The 18,830-nt window shown below is 44.6% G+C and overlaps 1 protein-coding gene across 1 annotated transcript in view; it reads left to right on the forward strand.

Annotated features, from left to right (window-relative positions):
• ANTXRL (ANTXR like) overlaps positions 1-2,541 on the forward strand; it is a 53,082-nt gene extending 50,541 nt beyond the window's left edge. The window contains exon 18 of the mRNA XM_080621617.1: positions 2,070-2,541. Within this exon, the coding sequence (XP_080477743.1) occupies positions 2,070-2,300 (231 nt within the window). The 3' untranslated portion in view covers positions 2,301-2,541. The remainder of the gene's footprint in view (positions 1-2,069) is intronic.
• Positions 2,542-18,830: the final 16,289 nt, after the last annotated feature.

The raw sequence follows: 18,830 nt of genomic DNA on the forward strand, positions 1-18,830 counted from the left end.
GTGGTGGTGAATTGTGATGGTGAAAGCTAGGATGAAGAACTACTGAGTAGGTCTCACATACAGGCAACAAGATGCCCATTCAAACAACTCTTGGCTGCAGCTGAGCTTTTTAAGCCCTGAGCCATCCGATCCAAGTAAGTGGGACAGTGGTACCCTTTGGAGATCAGTACATTTGTGGAATCATTTTCGGAGCTCTCTGGGGCTTATTTAAGCTTCTCCTGATACACTACTTGGCTTTCTTCAGAGAAGCCACAGACTTAAGCGATCCCCCTGTTTTTAAAGAAATAGCTTTCGTGAACAAGTCACTTAACAAAACAGATAGTTGTGGTTCGCCTGTGATGGCTTATGCCTGGATTCCAGGGGAAACTGTGATTTGTGGGGTTGCCACAGAAACTCATCCCATTCCCTAAGCATTTTCAGAGTTTTGTCATGTCGGGCAGCACTGATTTAGCAGCCATCTGTCACTGATGTTCTGCCCTGTTATCACAGCCATTTGTAGCTGTAGGGATCATGGTCTACAGCTGCTTAGCTCTTAGATAAGCTCTTCTAAATCTGGAGTCTTTCTCCTGAATTTTGCTTGGGAGATGTTGGCATAACCTTGAGCTGAATTTGGTTTGTTTATTCCAGTGTGCAACCTAAACCTCTGGTGTCATCGCATCATGGTTCTGCAGGTCTTTCAAAACAAGGGAGGGAAGATGCCTTCTGGGACAGATATTTTCTAAACAAACCAAACAGTTTTTCTCCTTTTCCCCCAGTTAGTGTTTGTCCTGAAAAGACAGAAAGAGGTAACATTTCCCTCTATGCTAAGCTGTAGAGGTTGTCATCATTAAGATGATTGCTACACAGAGCAAAACGGGCTTGCTGCGCAAAGGAGAAAGTGCTAGCAGATGGAGTTCATCACTGATAGGATGGGTACTTTCCAGGCCACAGTTCTTATTTGGAAACCACATCCCAGCTCCTGTAAATGGGGTTTTGGCTGTGTCACTCCTGCATTTCAGGCAGTTTTCATCTTCAGTCTTTGTACATGACAATGAGAGGCCTTTTGACTTCAAGGTGCAGGCTTCCGCCAAGCTTGTGACAGCTGGGTTCTTCCACAAGCATCTCCTCCCACCTCCATAGGTGAGGAGGTGGAGACAGTGGTGCCAAGTGTTGCATTTCCTCACACAAGGTTGTGTCTGCAGGATTTCATGCATCCTCCACAAAAATATTGGGGCAGTTTGTAACGAAAGTCAGGGGTCATGGGGATGAATAATAGAGCAGACAGTAGAGGTCTTGGTGTCTGAGGTTGCCATGTAAGTTTTGAAGTGCCTGGGAGCCTTTGGCTGCTCCCCACAGGAAAAGCTTAGGTGGTCTTTTGGGTCTGTCTTTCTTCCTGTCTGGACTTGGTTAGTTGTAACCTATGCTAAGCTTTCCTTTGGCTAAAGGAAACCCTGACAGATTTGCATTTACCACCTAATTGACTAGGACATTCCCAGTGCTTGGTGTTTTTTCAAACCCAAGCTACTCCTGTTTTAAAATATCCACCCACAGTTCTCCCATCAGGTTCTGCCTGCCTGCATTCCACATATATTCTGAAAACACACTCATTGGAAAACTGTTTGTGCAAGTCCCACACCTTGTTGGTTTTAGTGAGGGAAGCCAAATACACACTGGAGCACAGAAGACAGATGTACTATCCCAGTGCACTGTTCAAAGCATGGACAGCAGCTAGGTTAACATCACTGTGAAAAGGAAAGCTACAGATGGTGTCTTTGCTAAGGTTGTTCCTCTGGTATAATCCTGTGTCTACTATGAGGTTATTGTCAAGCACAGCTTTGCTAGTCAGAGATCTCACCAAGGCAGGTATGACTGTTGTCAGACACAGTTCCACCACGGTTCCTGGAAGCATTAGTTTCTGGTGCTGATCTTTATTATAGTATGGTCTGAATGTCATGTTTAGGACCCAGTGAATGATACTGGATGAAGATCTCTATGTGAGTCCAGCCCCTCTGCTTGTAGTCCCTTTGGCTAGCTTCTGCGGAGTCAAAACACCTGCGTTTTATGAATAATGAATTCTTCTTTACCTTCAGGGAAGATGCATGAACTTCACTCGAGTGAAATCAGATGGAACCTCTGCCCCTTACAGCCCACCGCCGAAGCTGCCACAGCGTGAGGAGGTTCCTCTCAACAATGCTCCAAGGAATCATTCTCCTCCTGTGTCTCTGCAGCCTCCTTCCAGGCAGCCACCTCCTGGACCACCCCCATCCCGAGTGCCTCCTGGACCTCCTCCTTCACGCCCACCACCACAGCCCATGGCTTAGAGTGCAGCAAAACGCTGATTGACAAAACATGTCTCTTTGCTGAACACAGCATATTTATTGAGTATCGGTTTACAGTTAAAGATATCAGAATTTGTTGCTGGTCAGCAAAAAAAGAAGAAAAAATCAAAAAAAAAAAAAAAGGAGGAAAAATTGCCAAGTGTCAATTTTAGTGTATGAATATATTTATACCACATGTGCTGAGTAAACATTCAGTGGATAGATTCAGAGCTATGGGATATAGAAACAAACCAAAGTGATCATCTAGATACAGTAGCAGCTTTTATATGTATACAGTTGAAGATCTATTTACATATGACATTTGTCTGGCTTGGTATTTCAAATCATTCATTAATAACTTTAGCCGGTACATGTGCATCAGCTGTTTTGATAGCTGCCACCTGCAAGTTGGTTAAACATAGTTCATTGAGAAATTTGCTTTCTTTTCCCCAACAATACGTCATCCAGATGATAATATGGAACAATAATTGTAAAGATACAATGGTTCTGCAGGTGGAATTTCCATGGAAGTTTATAAGAAGGCTGTAACCATAATGAGGTAAAATGAGACTATGTGCCAATAATCAAGCAACAGTAATCTAGCATGCAAGAGGGATATCTTTTCCTGCTGAGAAAATTGGGTTTGAACCTGCCATCTCTGCGTATGTTTAGGCTCGGTTGCATGGGATAGCCACTGATGGACAAGGTTCAGATTTGTCCGAAGTTCAGAGGAATTTTGAAAAAACATTTTGGCCAGGTGTTTAGTTTTTATTTACAGAAAACAAATTTTAAAATGGAGCCAACATTCATGCAATTTGAGCATGAATGCTGTAATATCCAAACAGCATGTATTATTTTTATCAGCAGCATTGAGGGATTCCAGTACTATTCAATTGGATAAATTTTCTCTTGATCTTACTGCCAAGCAGAACTGGATCCTCTTGTGATTAAAATATGAATTCCTCTATAAGTAGCTCTCTCTTTAGACAGCCCAGATCCCACTAAATGTAACCTTGCAGTCTACCTGTGGTCGAGAGGCATGGCGTGAAGTGTCAGCATGAGCTTTTATCCCTGTTTTATATATTGTTTGGCTAGAGTACTTCCCAAACAGTGTGACTGCTCACCTCTGACCTCCATTCTATGCGTCACCAGAAAGTGATGGGAGCACCCACACAGAGGTGGGAATTTATGACGCGGGATTGTGGGACAGCCCATGAATAGTGTTCACTGAGCAATACCTGAATGGGTTGTGCCCAGGTCATTCCCTAGTGAATCAAAATAACACCTGAGCTTGCTTTTTTTTTGCCACTACCTATCATATTGGAGAGGGTGGCTGCAAATTCCTATGCGGTTTGCTTTGGCACTGGCTGTGTTATTAGGATAGTTGTAGAAATAATGTTTATGTTGCATTATGAAACAGCATATACCTATCTCTCCATCTGTGTGTAGGTGGGGGTGTGTAGCACATCACAGTAGTTACTGGCACATAAGTCTAAGATAAAACACTAACAGTATCATGCAGTTACTCCAGATTTTAGGCCTCTTCATGCGGTTGTTACAGGCATATAAAATTGCACTGGTACAAAGAGAGATCAGGCTTACTGTTTCCAGTGGAAGTCCCACTTGCAGAACACCATACCAAGCTCTCATCAGTCTATGCTGATCACTGTGACATGCCATGCGTATGCAGCTGAGGCTGTCAAAGATAAACTCAGAAGAACCACAGAGCCTCTTTCTCCTCTTGCACTGCTCTGCTCTTGAGTTATGCTCTTACCTCATATATATTGGTGCAAGTAGTGGCATCATAGTCATAGGTGCCTGCTGGCCTTGGAGCTGTTCCTAATTCAGGTCTAAGCCAGCAAAGCATTTCTGCATGCATTAAAATGTCCTGCAGGTCGAGAGGAACATCCTTATGCCCAGTACCTTGCAGACCTGTGACTTCATTGTAATCAGAAAGGAGAAGTGGGGTATACTCAACCCTCTCCTCATTCTTTTTAGTCACTTGAATGGGGTCTGCATAATTTGGTTCATAAGAATGGATTTCTGTTTGGAGGAGAAAGAAGTGTGTGTGCATGTGTATGCGTGTGTCTGTGTTTGTGTGTGGGAGCTGTGTTGGGTTTTGTTTGGTTTTTCTTCCTTTACAAAAATTGCTTGAAGAGTAGCACTGCTATGAATGGAAAGGCCTTTTGCAGCCAGTGTGACACACAGTCACAGGAGTAAGCTTTAGCTAATGAAAAAGCCTGGAAGCCAGAATTTGTATTGTCTTGCACCTGTACAGATCTTGAGGGCGGTCAGTAGAGTTTGTTGCAGATTTGTACTGATTTGTATTTGTTAATGTTGGTAGAACTTGACTTACTTCCAGTAAAAATGGAGTTGTTGGCTTAGGGAGGGCTTCTTGCAGTAACATATCCAACATGCCTGTTTTTTGCAGTCTCCAAAGCCAGTCTTGGAGAGATAACAGATACTAACAGTTTCTGCATCCCTGTCAAGTGCAGCGAGAATAGGAGTGGTTTGCGCTTCCAGGTGATGAGATCTCTATATGATAAAGCACCATCAATTTGAAAATTAGATTCAGCGTAAATGGAGTTTCCAGCATTTTCACTATATAAAATCAAGCATTTGGTGTGTAACTCATGTTTTGGCTGCAGCCTCTGCAATAGGAGTGCTGCAGGTTTAGTTTGCCAGTAAAGTGGGAAGAAGAAAAAGTGAACTTGAACTGAATTGCCTTTGCAAAAGTGGGGGGCAGTGAATATGCTACACTGGCTACAGAAGGGCCTGTTAGCTGTGTAGAAATGTGCCCATTTGCAGTGATCTCAGACACTATAACAATGCAGTAGGAGAAAGCGGTTGCTACTTCACTATTGAGCTTGAAACTTACTTGGAGCAAATCAAATCAGAATAGGCCAGCTGAAATCAAGGCAGTAATAGTGGTGTCTATCAGCTGCGACCTGGCTCAAAATAAATGGACAAAAATCCCTCCAGCTGGCCTGATATTTCAAAGTTTGTTATTGTATGCTTGTATGTCGGTTTTGATTATAGTAAATGCTAAGAAATGGTAAGAAATGTTCTCATGTGGGATGATTGTCCTGTATTTTCCAGCATATAGCATCATCCAAAACTTGCAAAAAGTGGATATCTAATGCTTCCCCAAATCCAAGAGAAAAATGTGGATTAGGAGGATCTTTGGCTAACAACACAGATGTGACATGACACAAGGCACAAAGCAGCAGGGATGGAAACCCCGTGTGTTTAAAGCTGATACAGAACCACGTTGATCAAAGCATATTTATGGCCATCTTTCAACCTCAGTGCATGTATTGCCATCTGTGAGAGTAGACTGCAGAGCAGACAGTCCTAAATGTAAAAAAGGGGGGGAGAGGGGGGGAAGAAAGGAAAAGAATCAGCTCCTCATCTGAATGAGTGAGCATAACAATGAATGACATATTTCCTGAACTGTACCAGTTCAAATGCATGTGCACCTGGTGCTCCTAATGCTTTTTACTCCTGCTGGTCTTTAGACAACATGATCAGTAATATGCTTTTTCTCTTTATTTGTATGTTGGTTTTATTGTTGTTATTTCATTTTGTTTTTGTTTTTTTTTTTTTAGAAAAACACATTTCACTGAGAAAACAGCCCTACTTCTGTAAATATAGAGTTTAATTTGGAGGAGACAGCACACTTCTGGATGTTACTGCTGGACAGTTATTTATTAAAAGGGGCTTAAGGTGAATAAATACAGGTGGCTCAGGATACATGCATGCAAGTGTGACAATGCAGTATAGCATTTTCAGTTCTCTGTAGTTTTTAGGGAAGGGGAATTTTTGGGTCATCCTAGTTTGTTTAGAAGTTTGTTACTGATCTGATACTTTTGAATAATGCAATAGACTCCTAACATATAACAGTGCTTGAACAGATGCGTAGGTTGTGATAGTTTTTACAGGTTTTTTGGGGGGAGGGGGTAGAGAAGAAAAATGTTCTAGTTTTTAAGGGAAAAACATGTACTGTACTAAACTTTTTTTAGAAGAAGATAAGTGTTTTCTGAAACAGTGGGGATGTGGGCTGATAGCTGGGGCATGGAGGTGAGGGACAGAGGAAGCAGTTAGATTTTGGGGGGACAGAGAAATTTTACATGGGTGTGTGCGTTCGTTCCTGGTACATGTGGTACAAAGTTCTGTAACTGACATGCTGCTTCCACATTATAATCCTATAATCTTTTTACGTTTTATGCGCCTGCTCCATTTTTCTGAGAAAACTTTGCAAATGTAATGCCTGCACGCAAATGTGGGAGATGTAGCCAAAGTGTTATAATCCAACATAATGTAGTCTTAATGGATTCAAAATCAACAATAAAAGTGCTTACTGGTTAAACACTACAGAAAATTCCATTGCAGGATCATTTTAAGAAGGGATAAGCTTTGTCTGTACTTCCTTTGTGATCAGTTCAGCCACCTAATGGTCAGGAGGAGAAAGTAGAGTTGGGCTGTCAGAATTCCTATCCTCGAGTTGCTACCCACTCATTATTTGACTAGAGACAATGGTATGTTATGTGTCTCAGTTTTCAGTTTCTAGCCTGCGAATTTCAGTGTTTGCCTAATTAATTCAAAGGTAAGCCATCGTTTGTTGGAAACCCTTTCATATCTCAGGTAGCAGGATAGAAACGCTGAGTAAATTTTACTGGAGTCAGTGCTCAAACATTGATTGGCACATGGGGCAGGGTCTGAACTTACAGCTGCTGTCTTGAAAAGTTGTCTAATGCATAGAAACAAAGTAGAAGCCACCCACAACAAGACGTTAGAGCTTAAGACTTTAGCAAAGAGAAATACTATGGCAAATCCTTTACCTATGGAGCCTGGAGTCAGCAGGTATCAAACACGACTACTGTTTTAGGAGTCTTGCCTGAAGAATGCAAGACTGGATCTTAAGATCACCTTCTCCCTCACTATCTCTGAAACTAGTTTTCTCTTCCCTCCCTGCTTCTAATGCTTCCTCTGTATCTCTTGGAGCCCACTGAGGATTGGGGCTGGAGGGGGAGCGGGGCTCATGGAAACATAAGACAGGCAAGAAGGTCAGCAGTGGTAGGCCACAAAAATCTCCAAGTCCATCAGGCTGCAATTATGGGTAATCAAGGGTGCTGCAGAGCTGCTGAGCTGTGCTATGCACTCAGTCTGCCCAGCATGGCAACCACAGTCCTGCGTGCAATGGGAAAGGGGGCTGGTCGTTGCACACATGCAGTCCCCTGAACCCGTGTGAACCTCATCTCCACAATGGCAGGCACTGATTTTTGGAGGTGTGGTAGCCATGTGAAGTCAGATAGGAGCTGCGTGGTGGCTGAGGCAGGCATTGCCTCCCTTCTTGGCAGCTCCAGCTCTGGCTGTGCTGCTAATGGGAGCACATAATCCTTTGCTTTGAGATGTGCTCCTCCCTCGTGGAGTCAGGGGCTCTGACAAAGAGCCTGCCTTTCTCTCACTCTGCTCCCCAGACTGGTAAGACAATACTCACACAAAATGGTTTTGTGGCCTTCGTTCTTTTTCGTTCCTCCATCTGCTTCTTACGCAAAAAGCAGGGCCAGGCTCTCGAAGGAGATCAGATAAACAAAAGTGGTCCTGGAGCCAAGGCTCTGGGCATTTTTGTCCTGCATTGACAAAAACTTGACACTGGCTGCAGATGTGGTTGATTAGATTTCTGCGTGCCTAAGACAACAAAGTTCAGATTTGACCTGAACTTCCCTGGAGATTGGGAATGTGCAGATCCAGGGCTTTGGTTTCGGATTTGTCTATAAATAACTTCTAGCGCTGATGTAGCATCTTTCATCAAACATACTTTGCAGTCTCAGGAGTGGCATTTACATGTGAACATACACCAGCATACCCTATTTGGCTACATGGAACTCAGCAGCAAGAATATTACTGGCTGCAGCAATCTGAGCCAGGAACTGAAAAAATGTCCTTTCCCCCTATTCTCCCATTCCGTAGGAAACCACAGGCAGAGCATGCTGCCTGTGCTGGAAGTTGTCTGATCTTTACTCTGTGAATGTGCTTTACCCTTTGGGTTAGTATTCATGTCAGGCTTCATCGGGTTCTACCTCAAAGTTCTCCCCCTCCTGCACATTGAGGACTGCACTTTCTACTGCAAGGGAGGCTACGAGAAGTTTCCTAGCCAGGTATCACTTTGATTCCTGCTTGACTGCAGCCCAGGAGAGCAGTGAGATGATGAGATTGAGATGAAAGAATTCCCTGACAGAAATGAAACATCCTGCTAAGTGATTTTGCTTGTGACATAGATTGTGAAATGTTTCCTTTTAAGCTTTCAGAGGTGCAGGATTGTTGTTCATGGATAAATCTTCATTGAGGGTCCTCAGATAACCCCATCTGTGTCTGCCACAGAGTTCCATGTCATAAGCTCTCTTCATGCCAGCCTGTCACTGCCATGTAGCACCATGCCGGTGTCCTCCCGCATCCTGCCTCTGGGCCATGATTCTTGAGTTCAGACTGTGTGTTTCTTCATGATAGAAATAGCTGCCCTTTAGAAACCTCATCTTGGAGATAAACACTTTTCCCTGCGGTGGCAGAGAGATATGGATTTAAAGCATGAGTCTTCCCAGAGGGAACAGGGAAACGTAGCAGTCGGGACATAGCCCACATGTAATAAACAAGCATGCGTTTGACACAGCTTACTGAATAAAGCTGCTCCTTCCTCATTGATCATGGCTTATGTACTGTCAGGTTAACTAAAAGCCCTAAAATGTTTTCTAGTTTCTATTTTTTTTGGTACACAGGAAGATGTTTTGAGTTGACAACAGGAGTCCCAAGATACCCCTTCATGATCAAAAGCATATTTGGACAACCAAAACCAATGGGAAAATATGGCAAGCATATGTGGCAGCTCATCCTCTTCAAAAACACAACTGTGACTGCTTTGTGCCTCTCTTCCCTTGTGCATTAATAACAGCTTAGTTAAAAGTGAACATGCCTGGAGGTAGGGGTTAATCCTGGTCAGCTTTAGGGGTTTTTTCTATTGTTTTCTGGATTTCTGATCCTCCTGTGTAAGGTCTGTTGTGTACTTTGGTGATAAGGGGATGTCAATGCAGCAGTGAGACTGTTAAGCCTGGTTACAGCTGGGAAATCCTGACATGTCCTCAGCAGACGGGTGCCCTCAGAAGGTAGTTAATAGCTCTTACAAGCTATAGTCACCATGATGGTAGATTTGGGTCTACTGTGTGCCACTAGGAGCCACCTGCTCCAGGAATGCACACAGCCCATATCTGAGACACCACAAGTGACAGCCTGTCCACCAGGCCAGTCAGAGAGACCCTGGTGGGATCTGTCTCCTCCCAAGCTAACAGGTTCAGTCAGGTACTATCAATGCCTTGCAGCACTTGTCCCTTTCTAGGGGAAAAAGTAAGCAGGGAAAGACTGTAACTCCCCAGGCTCTGGAGTTTCCCAGCCCTATGTCTATTTTTGCCAGTACTAATGGTCTCCATCACTGAAGTGACTCACAGGTCAAAATAGGAAATAGCTCATTTCCCTCCCAGCCACATGCAGGAGCAAAGGAGCAAGTCTGCCTCTAACCCAGACCATCTGGATCCGGCACTGCCCCCGGAAGACCAGGCGGGATGCTTCCCAGGTGGCCCCAGGCAGCAGCTCTACTATGGTCTCCTGGAAGGGAGATCAGGATGGTGAGTGTTCTGCGTCCTTCATGAATCCTGTCATTTTCCTGAGTTGTGCATAGGTGATGATTGTCTGCTTGCCAGGGCCTTGAGCTGCAAGCTGCTGGTGCTAACAGGGGTACTGAGGAGTTGACAGAGGACCCCTGGGTTCACCAACTCTGCAGACTTGTTTCTGTGAGGTGGCACAGCCAGCATTAAGCCTTTCCTTCCCTCTTGTGATGCTACTGCAGGCAAATGAGGCTATGGCTGTTTCTCTGTCCTTTGTTATGCCTCAGCTTCCTTTGCTGTAAGGGCAGGGCCCAGCTCTGGCTGTATGAACTGTGCAGCTCAGCACTCCTGGCCAGGCTTTCCCCTTTGGGTACCTTTGCAGCTCCTCCTGGGGCAGAGGGAATAGGTGGGAGAGGCTCCTTGTGCTGGCCATGCACATGACTCATGTCTGGCATTCTGGTATTTTTGGTAGTTCAGGAGCAGCCCCAACTCAACAGCAGGAAATGAGTATGAAAATAGCTTGTCAGTGTGTTTGCAGTGAAGCTAAGTGAATGATGTCTCTGAAGGATCTGGCCCCAGCAGCCGCTTTCCTAGCTGGCTCTTGAAGAGCTGCACATAGAGAATGAGCTGTGGAGAAGCACTTGCCTCTGTAAGCCTGCTGCTGCTTAGACAGCTGGCTAAGGGCAAGTGTCAGCCCTAGAGCCTGTTGGTGTAGGGTTTGTCCAGTGAGAGCTGATCGAGCCTTTTCCTGCCTGGATGCTGTGAGACCTGAATCAACGCCAGCCAGATGTTCCTTGACAGGGCTGTCACCTGCATTATGGAGGCCACTGCACACAGGTACAGGGACATTATGGCACATGGTACCAACCCAGAGTGGTCATTTAGACTGCAGCCCCTGACAGCACTCCATGCTCTGGTAAGGGCAGCACAGGACTCACCATGGCAGAGGAGGGAATGACAGCCATGGTGGCTGGGGAGGCAGGCCTGGCTGGAGGGCAGGATACTTGATAGCCTATTTCCCACACTGGAGCAGCTCGCTTGGAATTCTGCAGAGCAGACTGGGAAATTGGCATTGCTTTAAAGAAAAAAAAAATACTTATTTCAAGATGATTTTGCTGTGAAACCCTGCTTAAACCAGCAGTTCCAACAACAGCCTTTTCTACTGCATACAGACTGCACATGGTGTCCAGGTGCCCTTCTGTTTGTTCTGCCAAGCAGAAACTCCTGGCTGTATAATTTGTAGGCCACATCACTACCATTCTCTCTGGTCTTCCTCATCTTCACCACTGAAAAGCATTGGTTTGAGACATTGCAAGCATGAGGTCCACATGCTTGGCTGGGATTTGCACAGTTACTAAGCAGGTAGCAGCTTCCTGCTGGGAATGTGTGCTCGCCCTGGTAGATCAGATTACTTTTGTCCATAGTGCTGTGTGCCTGTAATCTTAGAAGGGAGTTTATGCAGATGTGTATCTATGTGATTGAACTACTTCATTGAGTCAAACATACATGCACACTCACATGAAAAGAGAAAACTGACTATTTATGGAAAAGGAAATTAGGAATAGGAATTGTAAAATCTTCTGGGATAAGAGTTTACATTTGTTTCCTAGATACTATAGACTTGGAAGGCAATGCAGTCATTTTGCTGCTCATATAGGTATTACCCAAATCTCTGCTAGGATTCCCAAAAGCTCATAGGACCAGAACCAGACATGCTGACCTAACAAAAGCAATCCTCCAGACATCACACAGCTTCTCCAGCAATGTGATGCTTTCCCTACTGCCCAGCACTGGAGAAGATAATTGTTTCCTAAGCCAACAGCATCTATTGTTATGCATCTTGTAGCTCTCTTCAATTAAAAATGATCTGATAGCTAAAGGCTCCCACTAAGGTTCCCTGCCACAATCAGTTCCTCCTCAGCTCCTCCCACAGCCAGTCTCCCTTCCCAGGCTCTTTCCTTCACGTTCCTCAGAGCCACTACTTCCTTGGCCATGTTCCTGCCTCTTGCAGCCTCTTCAGAGCCAAGCTGGTAATGTGGCAGTATGCACAAGCCTGTGCTGTGTTTTCTACACTGCACTTCATACAGGCACACTCACTGGTGAGCTGTGACCTGGTTGTTGCATCACTGTCAAAGAGACACAGATCAACCCTCAAACATGGGCTGAGTAAAATTCTTCAGGTGAACAAGCCCTGTCCATCAGTCCTCTTTTGTTCTTGCACTTAACTGAGCTTATCTATGAACTGATGGTAATGATTCCATGTCTGAAATGTGCAGCCCTCATTTATCACCTTTGTGACAAAAATTGGTGCTGAAAATAACCCACAGTTTGGTACACAAGGTAGTCTGTTGAGGCATGAATGAATACTTTTTGACATTCTGCAACTGAGACACTGTGGCACTGTGAGACTGCCTCGTGAGAGAAGTTGTTTTGATTTCTTGTTCTCTCCATGACCCTGAACACATCCTTTCTGGTTTGACCCAGTGGAATCTAATCACCTCAGTGTCATAAAGGGTCTGGTCTTAGATCACCCACCAGTATCTGGCAGAGGTCTCCAAGAAAAAACTTGGAAAATTTTCAACTAACACAGCTAGACCACAGCCTTCAGCTTAAGGAGAGCTGGCTGTTTTAGCAGCACTATTGCTATTTTTAGTGCCTGTAATGCAAAAGTCTTCTCTGATATAAGATTACTTGCCCTGTTTTCTGTTCTTGTTACAAAAATTTCAGAAATATGTTGGTTTCTCTTAGGAAGCGACAGCCAATGCGTAAGCATACAATAAAATACAAGCCCCAAACTATTCACCCTCACACATTCCCAGTAGCTGTGAATTCTTCATCGGGTCCTAGAAACTGGCATCCAGGTGAGGGGGAGGACGTGCAAGTGCCACATTGTTGTGAGATATGGCTCAGTAACCTGTCTATACCTTGAATGACAAATTGTCACAGGCAGACCCATTTGTCAAAGCCTTGCTCCTGCCCAAGAGCTCAAGCAAGTGTTCATGTAAAGTGTCCCCAATGATCTGCTTAGGTGATGAAGACCATAGGTACCTGAGCAGAGACTTAATGCCATGTCCCCAAGAAAGAAAAGCACTACTTTATGTCTCCTTGTCTGTGTTCCCTGTTGTCAAGGTTTTGACACTCAAATGTCTTTGCTATGTCCACCAAGACATCTGAATGTACACAAATGGAGGTCTGGATACCAGCTCCAGTGTTACCAATGTAGTTAGCATGGCCACACTGACTTCAGTAGTGTCACTGTGATTCTGCAGCAGTGGGAGGGTAACCAAAATCAACCAGAAAGCCATGTGTCTGTCTCAGCACTCACTGAAGTCATTGGAGGTTTTCAACTGATTTTACAGGGGAAAAAGGAACACAAAGAAACATCTGCACCTGATGAAAAACGTTCTTCCTTGTATATAATCCTATACCTGCTTCTTTTGATGACAATGTCATGATAAGTCTGTGATCTGCTGAGTCTGGTAGTGAGCCTTTCAGCAAAGAGTGATTATGTATTTAGAATCATAGAAACACAGAATGGCTAAGGTTGGAAAGGACCTTAAAATCTCTAGTTCCAACCCCCTTGCTATGGGCAGGAACACCACACACCAAACCACGTCACCCAGCCTGGCCTCGAACACTGCATTGTGTGTTGTGAACATCCATTGTGTGGATGGAGCATTTACCACTTCTTTGGGCAACCTGTTCCAGTGCCTCATCACCCTCACAGTAAAGAACTTCTTCCTTATATCTAACCTGAACTTCCCCTGTTTAAGTTTAAACCTGCTACCTCTTGTCCTATCACTACAGTCCCTGATGAACAGTCCCTCCCCAGCATCCTTGTAGGCCCCCTTCAGATACTGGAAGGCTGCTATGAGGTCTCCACGCAGCCTTCTCTTCTCCAGGCTGAACAGCCCCAACTTTCTCAGCCTGTCTTCATACGGGAGGTGCTCCAGTCCCCTGATCATCCTGGTGGCCCTCCTCTGGACTTGTTCCAACAGTTCCATGTCCTTTTTATGTTGAGGACACCAGAACTGCACACAATACTGCAAGCAAGGTCTCACGAAAGCAAAGGGGCAGGATCACCTCCTTCAACTCTTCTTTTGATGCAGCCCAGGATAAGGCTGGTTTCTGGGCTGCGAGCTCACACTGAAGCCGGCTCATGTTCATTTTCCCATCAACCAACACCCCCAAGTCCTTCTCCTCAGGGCTGCTCTGAATCTCTTCTCTGCCCAACCTGTTTCTGTGCCTGGGATTGCTCCAACCCAGGTGCAGGACCTTGCACTTCACTATGCTGGGCTTTTTCTCTTCTCCCTTAGGCTGCTTTGTATAAATCTGTCTCCATTACACGGTCATTTCAAGCAACAATGCTGTCTTTAATTGTGTGCAGAAACCTGTACATTCCATCAACAACTACACAAAAAATCAATTCCCATAGAGGTCGATAGGGACATGCACAAAATATTTCACACACTGCCATCCAAAGGCTTCCTGAAAGCTGCCCACCACCCGCTGCTGGCATGTGAACTCCTGGCATCTGTCATGTCCCCATCAGACCCAAGTGAGCTGCCTTCGCCTGTTTTGATTCAGAGGCTGCTTTCTTTGTTGGCCTTCGGGGTTAAACAAGAACAGCAATTACCTCCTTTGTGTGGGGAACGGTTGTTAGGGTGACTGGGAGGAATTCCTTGGCACCAGCACTAGCGTGAGAAATGAATGAGCAGAAAAATGCTCAGCCAGAGCTGCTGTGTTTGTGTTAGCTCCTCACCCTGGCTCTCCCACGAGCAGCAGAGGGGCGCTGTGCAGTAGAAGTGCTCTGGAAAGGTGAAGCCCACACACCCTTCACCAACCTCTGCACACCTTTGTGCAGTCCATTGCAGCACTGGCTATCCCTGGGGATCATCCTGCTAAGCTACAGAGGTTCTCAGAGGACTCAAGATCTGAGTTTTTACTCTATTGCTGCTTCTGTGATTCAACACTCCTCAAAACATATAGACAGGAATTTTCTAATACTTGGCACAGCATTGTAAGAGAAATACGTTGCGATAATGAAGGAAAGTTGGAAAATTGAGCTGCACTAGTGATTTTCAAATGGAAATAATCCTATTTTGAGGTAGTTTTCACTGTCAAACATGGTTCAAAGGCACGAGAAGAAAGGGCAGGGTGAGTAGTGAGCTGCTAGGTAGGTGGGTACAAGTTTTTTAGACTTTAATGACTTTATTTTTGCATTACAGATGCTCTGCTTGCTCAGACTTCTGCCTTCCTCGTCTGCTCATTTCCCCCAGCTCACACCTCTTTCATAAACAGACAATAACTTTTTGTTTGGTTTGGCTTATTGGCAAATTTACACAGCTCTCTCATATAATGATCTGATTTCAGGTGATGGTGAGTTGATTAGTAAGGGTGTTTGCTTAATAGATTGTGAGGGCATTCAGCTGCTCCTATCCAAGTAAGTAGTGATAAACAGGAAGAAAAAGAAAAGAGAGCAGCAGCATGAGGTAGTGTTTGGTCTCTGGACTTGTTTGTATAGTGGCTTAAAATCTTCAGGATGAAACTCATGTAGTTTGCACAATGAATTTGCAAGCCTGTCTGCAAACATAGCAGATGCTGGGACAAAAGACTGGTGTAAGACACTGGAAAGCAGGGCAAAGTGTTAATAATGAGTGTAAAGCTTAAAGACTTGTAAGTAAGGGGTAATGTCTGCATAGTGCTGCATGAGTTTGGTGACTTCTTTTATGTACTGAAAATAGACAAAGAACAATGCAGTTTGCTTAACTGGGTCCTCATCAGAGGTAAAGCTCTACATGGTATTGCTTACAGACTAGATTGGAGAAAGTTATCCATTTTTTAGCCTTGTAGCAGAACACCTCTCTCCTGTTTGGCCTTAAGGGTATGCTCTGATTTCCCCAAATTTTAGTAGTTATACCATACATTTATCAGATTATCACTTTGTACAGAAGTATCTCTCTATGTTTGATCTCTTGTTTCCACAATGATTTCACTTGATATCCAAGTTCCTGGCTAAAAAAAACCCAAAATAAATACAAACTTTGGGGCAAAATCCCCAATGGGCTGTGCTGTTCTTTATAGGCTTGAAAAGTTCTATTAGAAGCAAAAGCCATGGCATAAGTGAAATTGCTGAGCAGTTGAGAACCTAAATTCTATAAGCCTTCATGCTACCAAAGCAGTCAGTTCATGGTTTGAAATTTTCCAGGCATAGGGCCAGACTACAAATCTACAGATGGGAAAGGAGGCTGTCTCTGCACCCTGGAATACTTGAGTCACTCTCAATCTAAATTAAGGCATCCTTTAGACTGCCTTCATTCAGTCTAAGACAAAACTGCCAGAGCTTAATGTGTCTAAGGCTACCAGCAGCTTCTTGTCACGCATTAAGTATTTTGGGAGTTTGAAAAAGTTTGAGAAAAAACCTGTTTGTGATTTCTTTCCTAACTTTCCTTACACTGGTTGAGTATGTATCAAGGGCACCTCCCAAGGTCACTGATTCAAGCTTAGAAAGTCCCAAAGGCAGAGTCAAAAAAGCTGAGTATGCTGATAGTGTCTTTGTTTTGTCTTAGCTGAAAGTTGATTTGGACCAAATGGATTAGAAATGCACAGACCAAACCTGATTACAGTGCATGATATTCTGCTAGAGATTTCTGCCCACTCTTGCTGGCTGATGGCTGTGCCAGCTGCATCGTTGGGAACAGACACTCTGGAAGCTTAGAGGAGGCCTACGAATGAGGCTTGAGAAAGGTCCACTGTGCAGACACTGCAGGTGTCTGTACCCATATCACGATTGACTCGCTGCCTCAGTGCTCCTCCTTCAGATGCCTGAGAGATGACTGTATTTTGTGGGATACCACAGTACTTACAATACAAGCAAACAGGATCAGGGTCCATACCTAATTCTAACCACTTTAATATGATGATGGGCGGAGTTTCTGTTGACAGTCTTTGTGCATTTGGAGTTTACTTTCCAAAAAGAAGTACTCCCTGAGATGCAAAAATGCCTTCTTGAGGGGCAATTCAGCCTGGAGAAGAGAAGGCTGCGTGGAGACCTCAGAGCAGCCTTCCAGTATCTGAAGGGGGGCTATAGGGATGCTGGGGATGGACTATTCATCAGGGACTGCAGTGACAGGACAAGGCGTAACAGGTCAAAACTTAAACAGGGGAAGTTTAGGTTGGATATAAGGAAGAAATTCTTTACTGAGAGGGTGGTGAGGCACTGGAATGGGTTGCCCAAGGAAGCTGTGAATGCTCCATCCCTGGCGGTGTTCAAGGCCAGGTTGGATGAGGCCTTGGGTGATGTGGTTTAGTGTGGGGTGTCCCTGCCCATGGCAGGGGGGTTGGAACTAGATGATCTTAAGGTCCTTTCCAACCCTAACTATTCTATGATTCTATGATTCTATGATCTTTTGCCCCTTTTATGAAATTTTACATGTTCTTGAGGGTATCACTGAGCTATATGTGAGGTTGTCAAGGATGTGTGTCTCTGGTATAGAGTAGTAAAGTGTGTGAATCACAGATAAGCTTACTCACATACGTAGCATGTGTGTTAAGGGGGGAAAAGAAGTGTAGTGAAGATGAATCTGTTCATGTTTGAAGCCGCTCAGTTTAACAGCATCTCACAAAAAATAAAAGAGATATTGAACTGTAGTGTCTGCCTGCTGCTCCACTGGCTTGCGAGTGCCAGCTGCTCTGGTATGTATGAAGGCTGCACAGCGCTGCCCTGAGCTTTGCTGCAGGGTTCAGGTTCTCTAGACCTTTCCTAGCCCATACATACTGATTTATTAAAATCTGGCCAGTGTTTTCCTGCACTGAAAGTCCCTGTTGTGCCCTTTCACAGCCTTTTTAGTTCATGCTGGTATGAATGATCTCTTGGGGGTTTTCCCATTTTCTGTCTGGTTTGGTCTTTGCTCCCCTCTGTGACCTACAGCTGTTTGCTGTAACTGTGATTTTCTGTCTAGAAGGGCTTCTTTGTCCTTGGAGTCCTTAAGAAAGCTGATCTCTATGGCAAGCTGACCCAGTTAAATCCCAGCACAGGGATAGTCAGCCAGACACAGCCTTGGATCCAGTAAAAGCAAATCCATCCTGCTTTGAATCCACCTTACCCCAAGGAGGAGGAGGAGGAATGAAGGATCACTCATGAGCTCTCCTTGCTGTGTGCTGCTGATGAACCTGCCTCTCAAACACGGCTAGAAACCAAGCTAGTGCAGACCCTAGCAGCATGCTTATTAGGCCAAGAGCAAGGCCTCCTTCACAACTTGACCTCACCGTATGATGAATGGATGTGTTTGAGGCAGAAGCAGCTGACACAGCTCATTCTCTTGGGAATAGCCAGGGCAGCTTCCCAGGCCATCAGGGACCCTGCTCGGTAAAGTGAAATAGCAGTGTGTGGGAAGGAATGAGAGAGGCCCATAGTTTGGTGTTTACCCAGCATCCCATGTGGGTCTGTAAATGTAAGAGGGGACAAGGCTCCTATATAGCAAGGGTTAAGTTATAACTGGTGGGAATATTTCTATCAGGGCAGCTTCCCATTTAAAATAAATAAATAAATGCTGTCATCAGTGGATTCTGACAAAAGTCTAGACAGGAAAATATGGCTACAACCATAAGATATTTCAGCTGTTTTCACAGACACATTTCTCCAAATTAAAGCATTGAGAGCTGTCCCTCTCTCTTTAAAACAAACACGAAAACGGGGAAAAAAGCCCCAAAACATTTCACACTCCACTTCTGAGCCTGAACATATCACAGCAGCTAGTGCAAGCCCTATGACAACTTTGCTGGGGTTGGCATTACTGAAAGCTATTAGCCTTAAATGTGCTGGGCCTGTACTAGCCTAGAGATGCTTCTTGACTTATGCCACGCAAGTCTAGGTGTG

The sequence above is a fragment of the Psittacula echo genome (assembly GCF_963264785.1).
Source record: "Psittacula echo genome assembly, chromosome: 6".
NCBI classification, from domain to species: Eukaryota; Metazoa; Chordata; class Aves; order Psittaciformes; family Psittacidae; genus Psittacula; species Psittacula echo.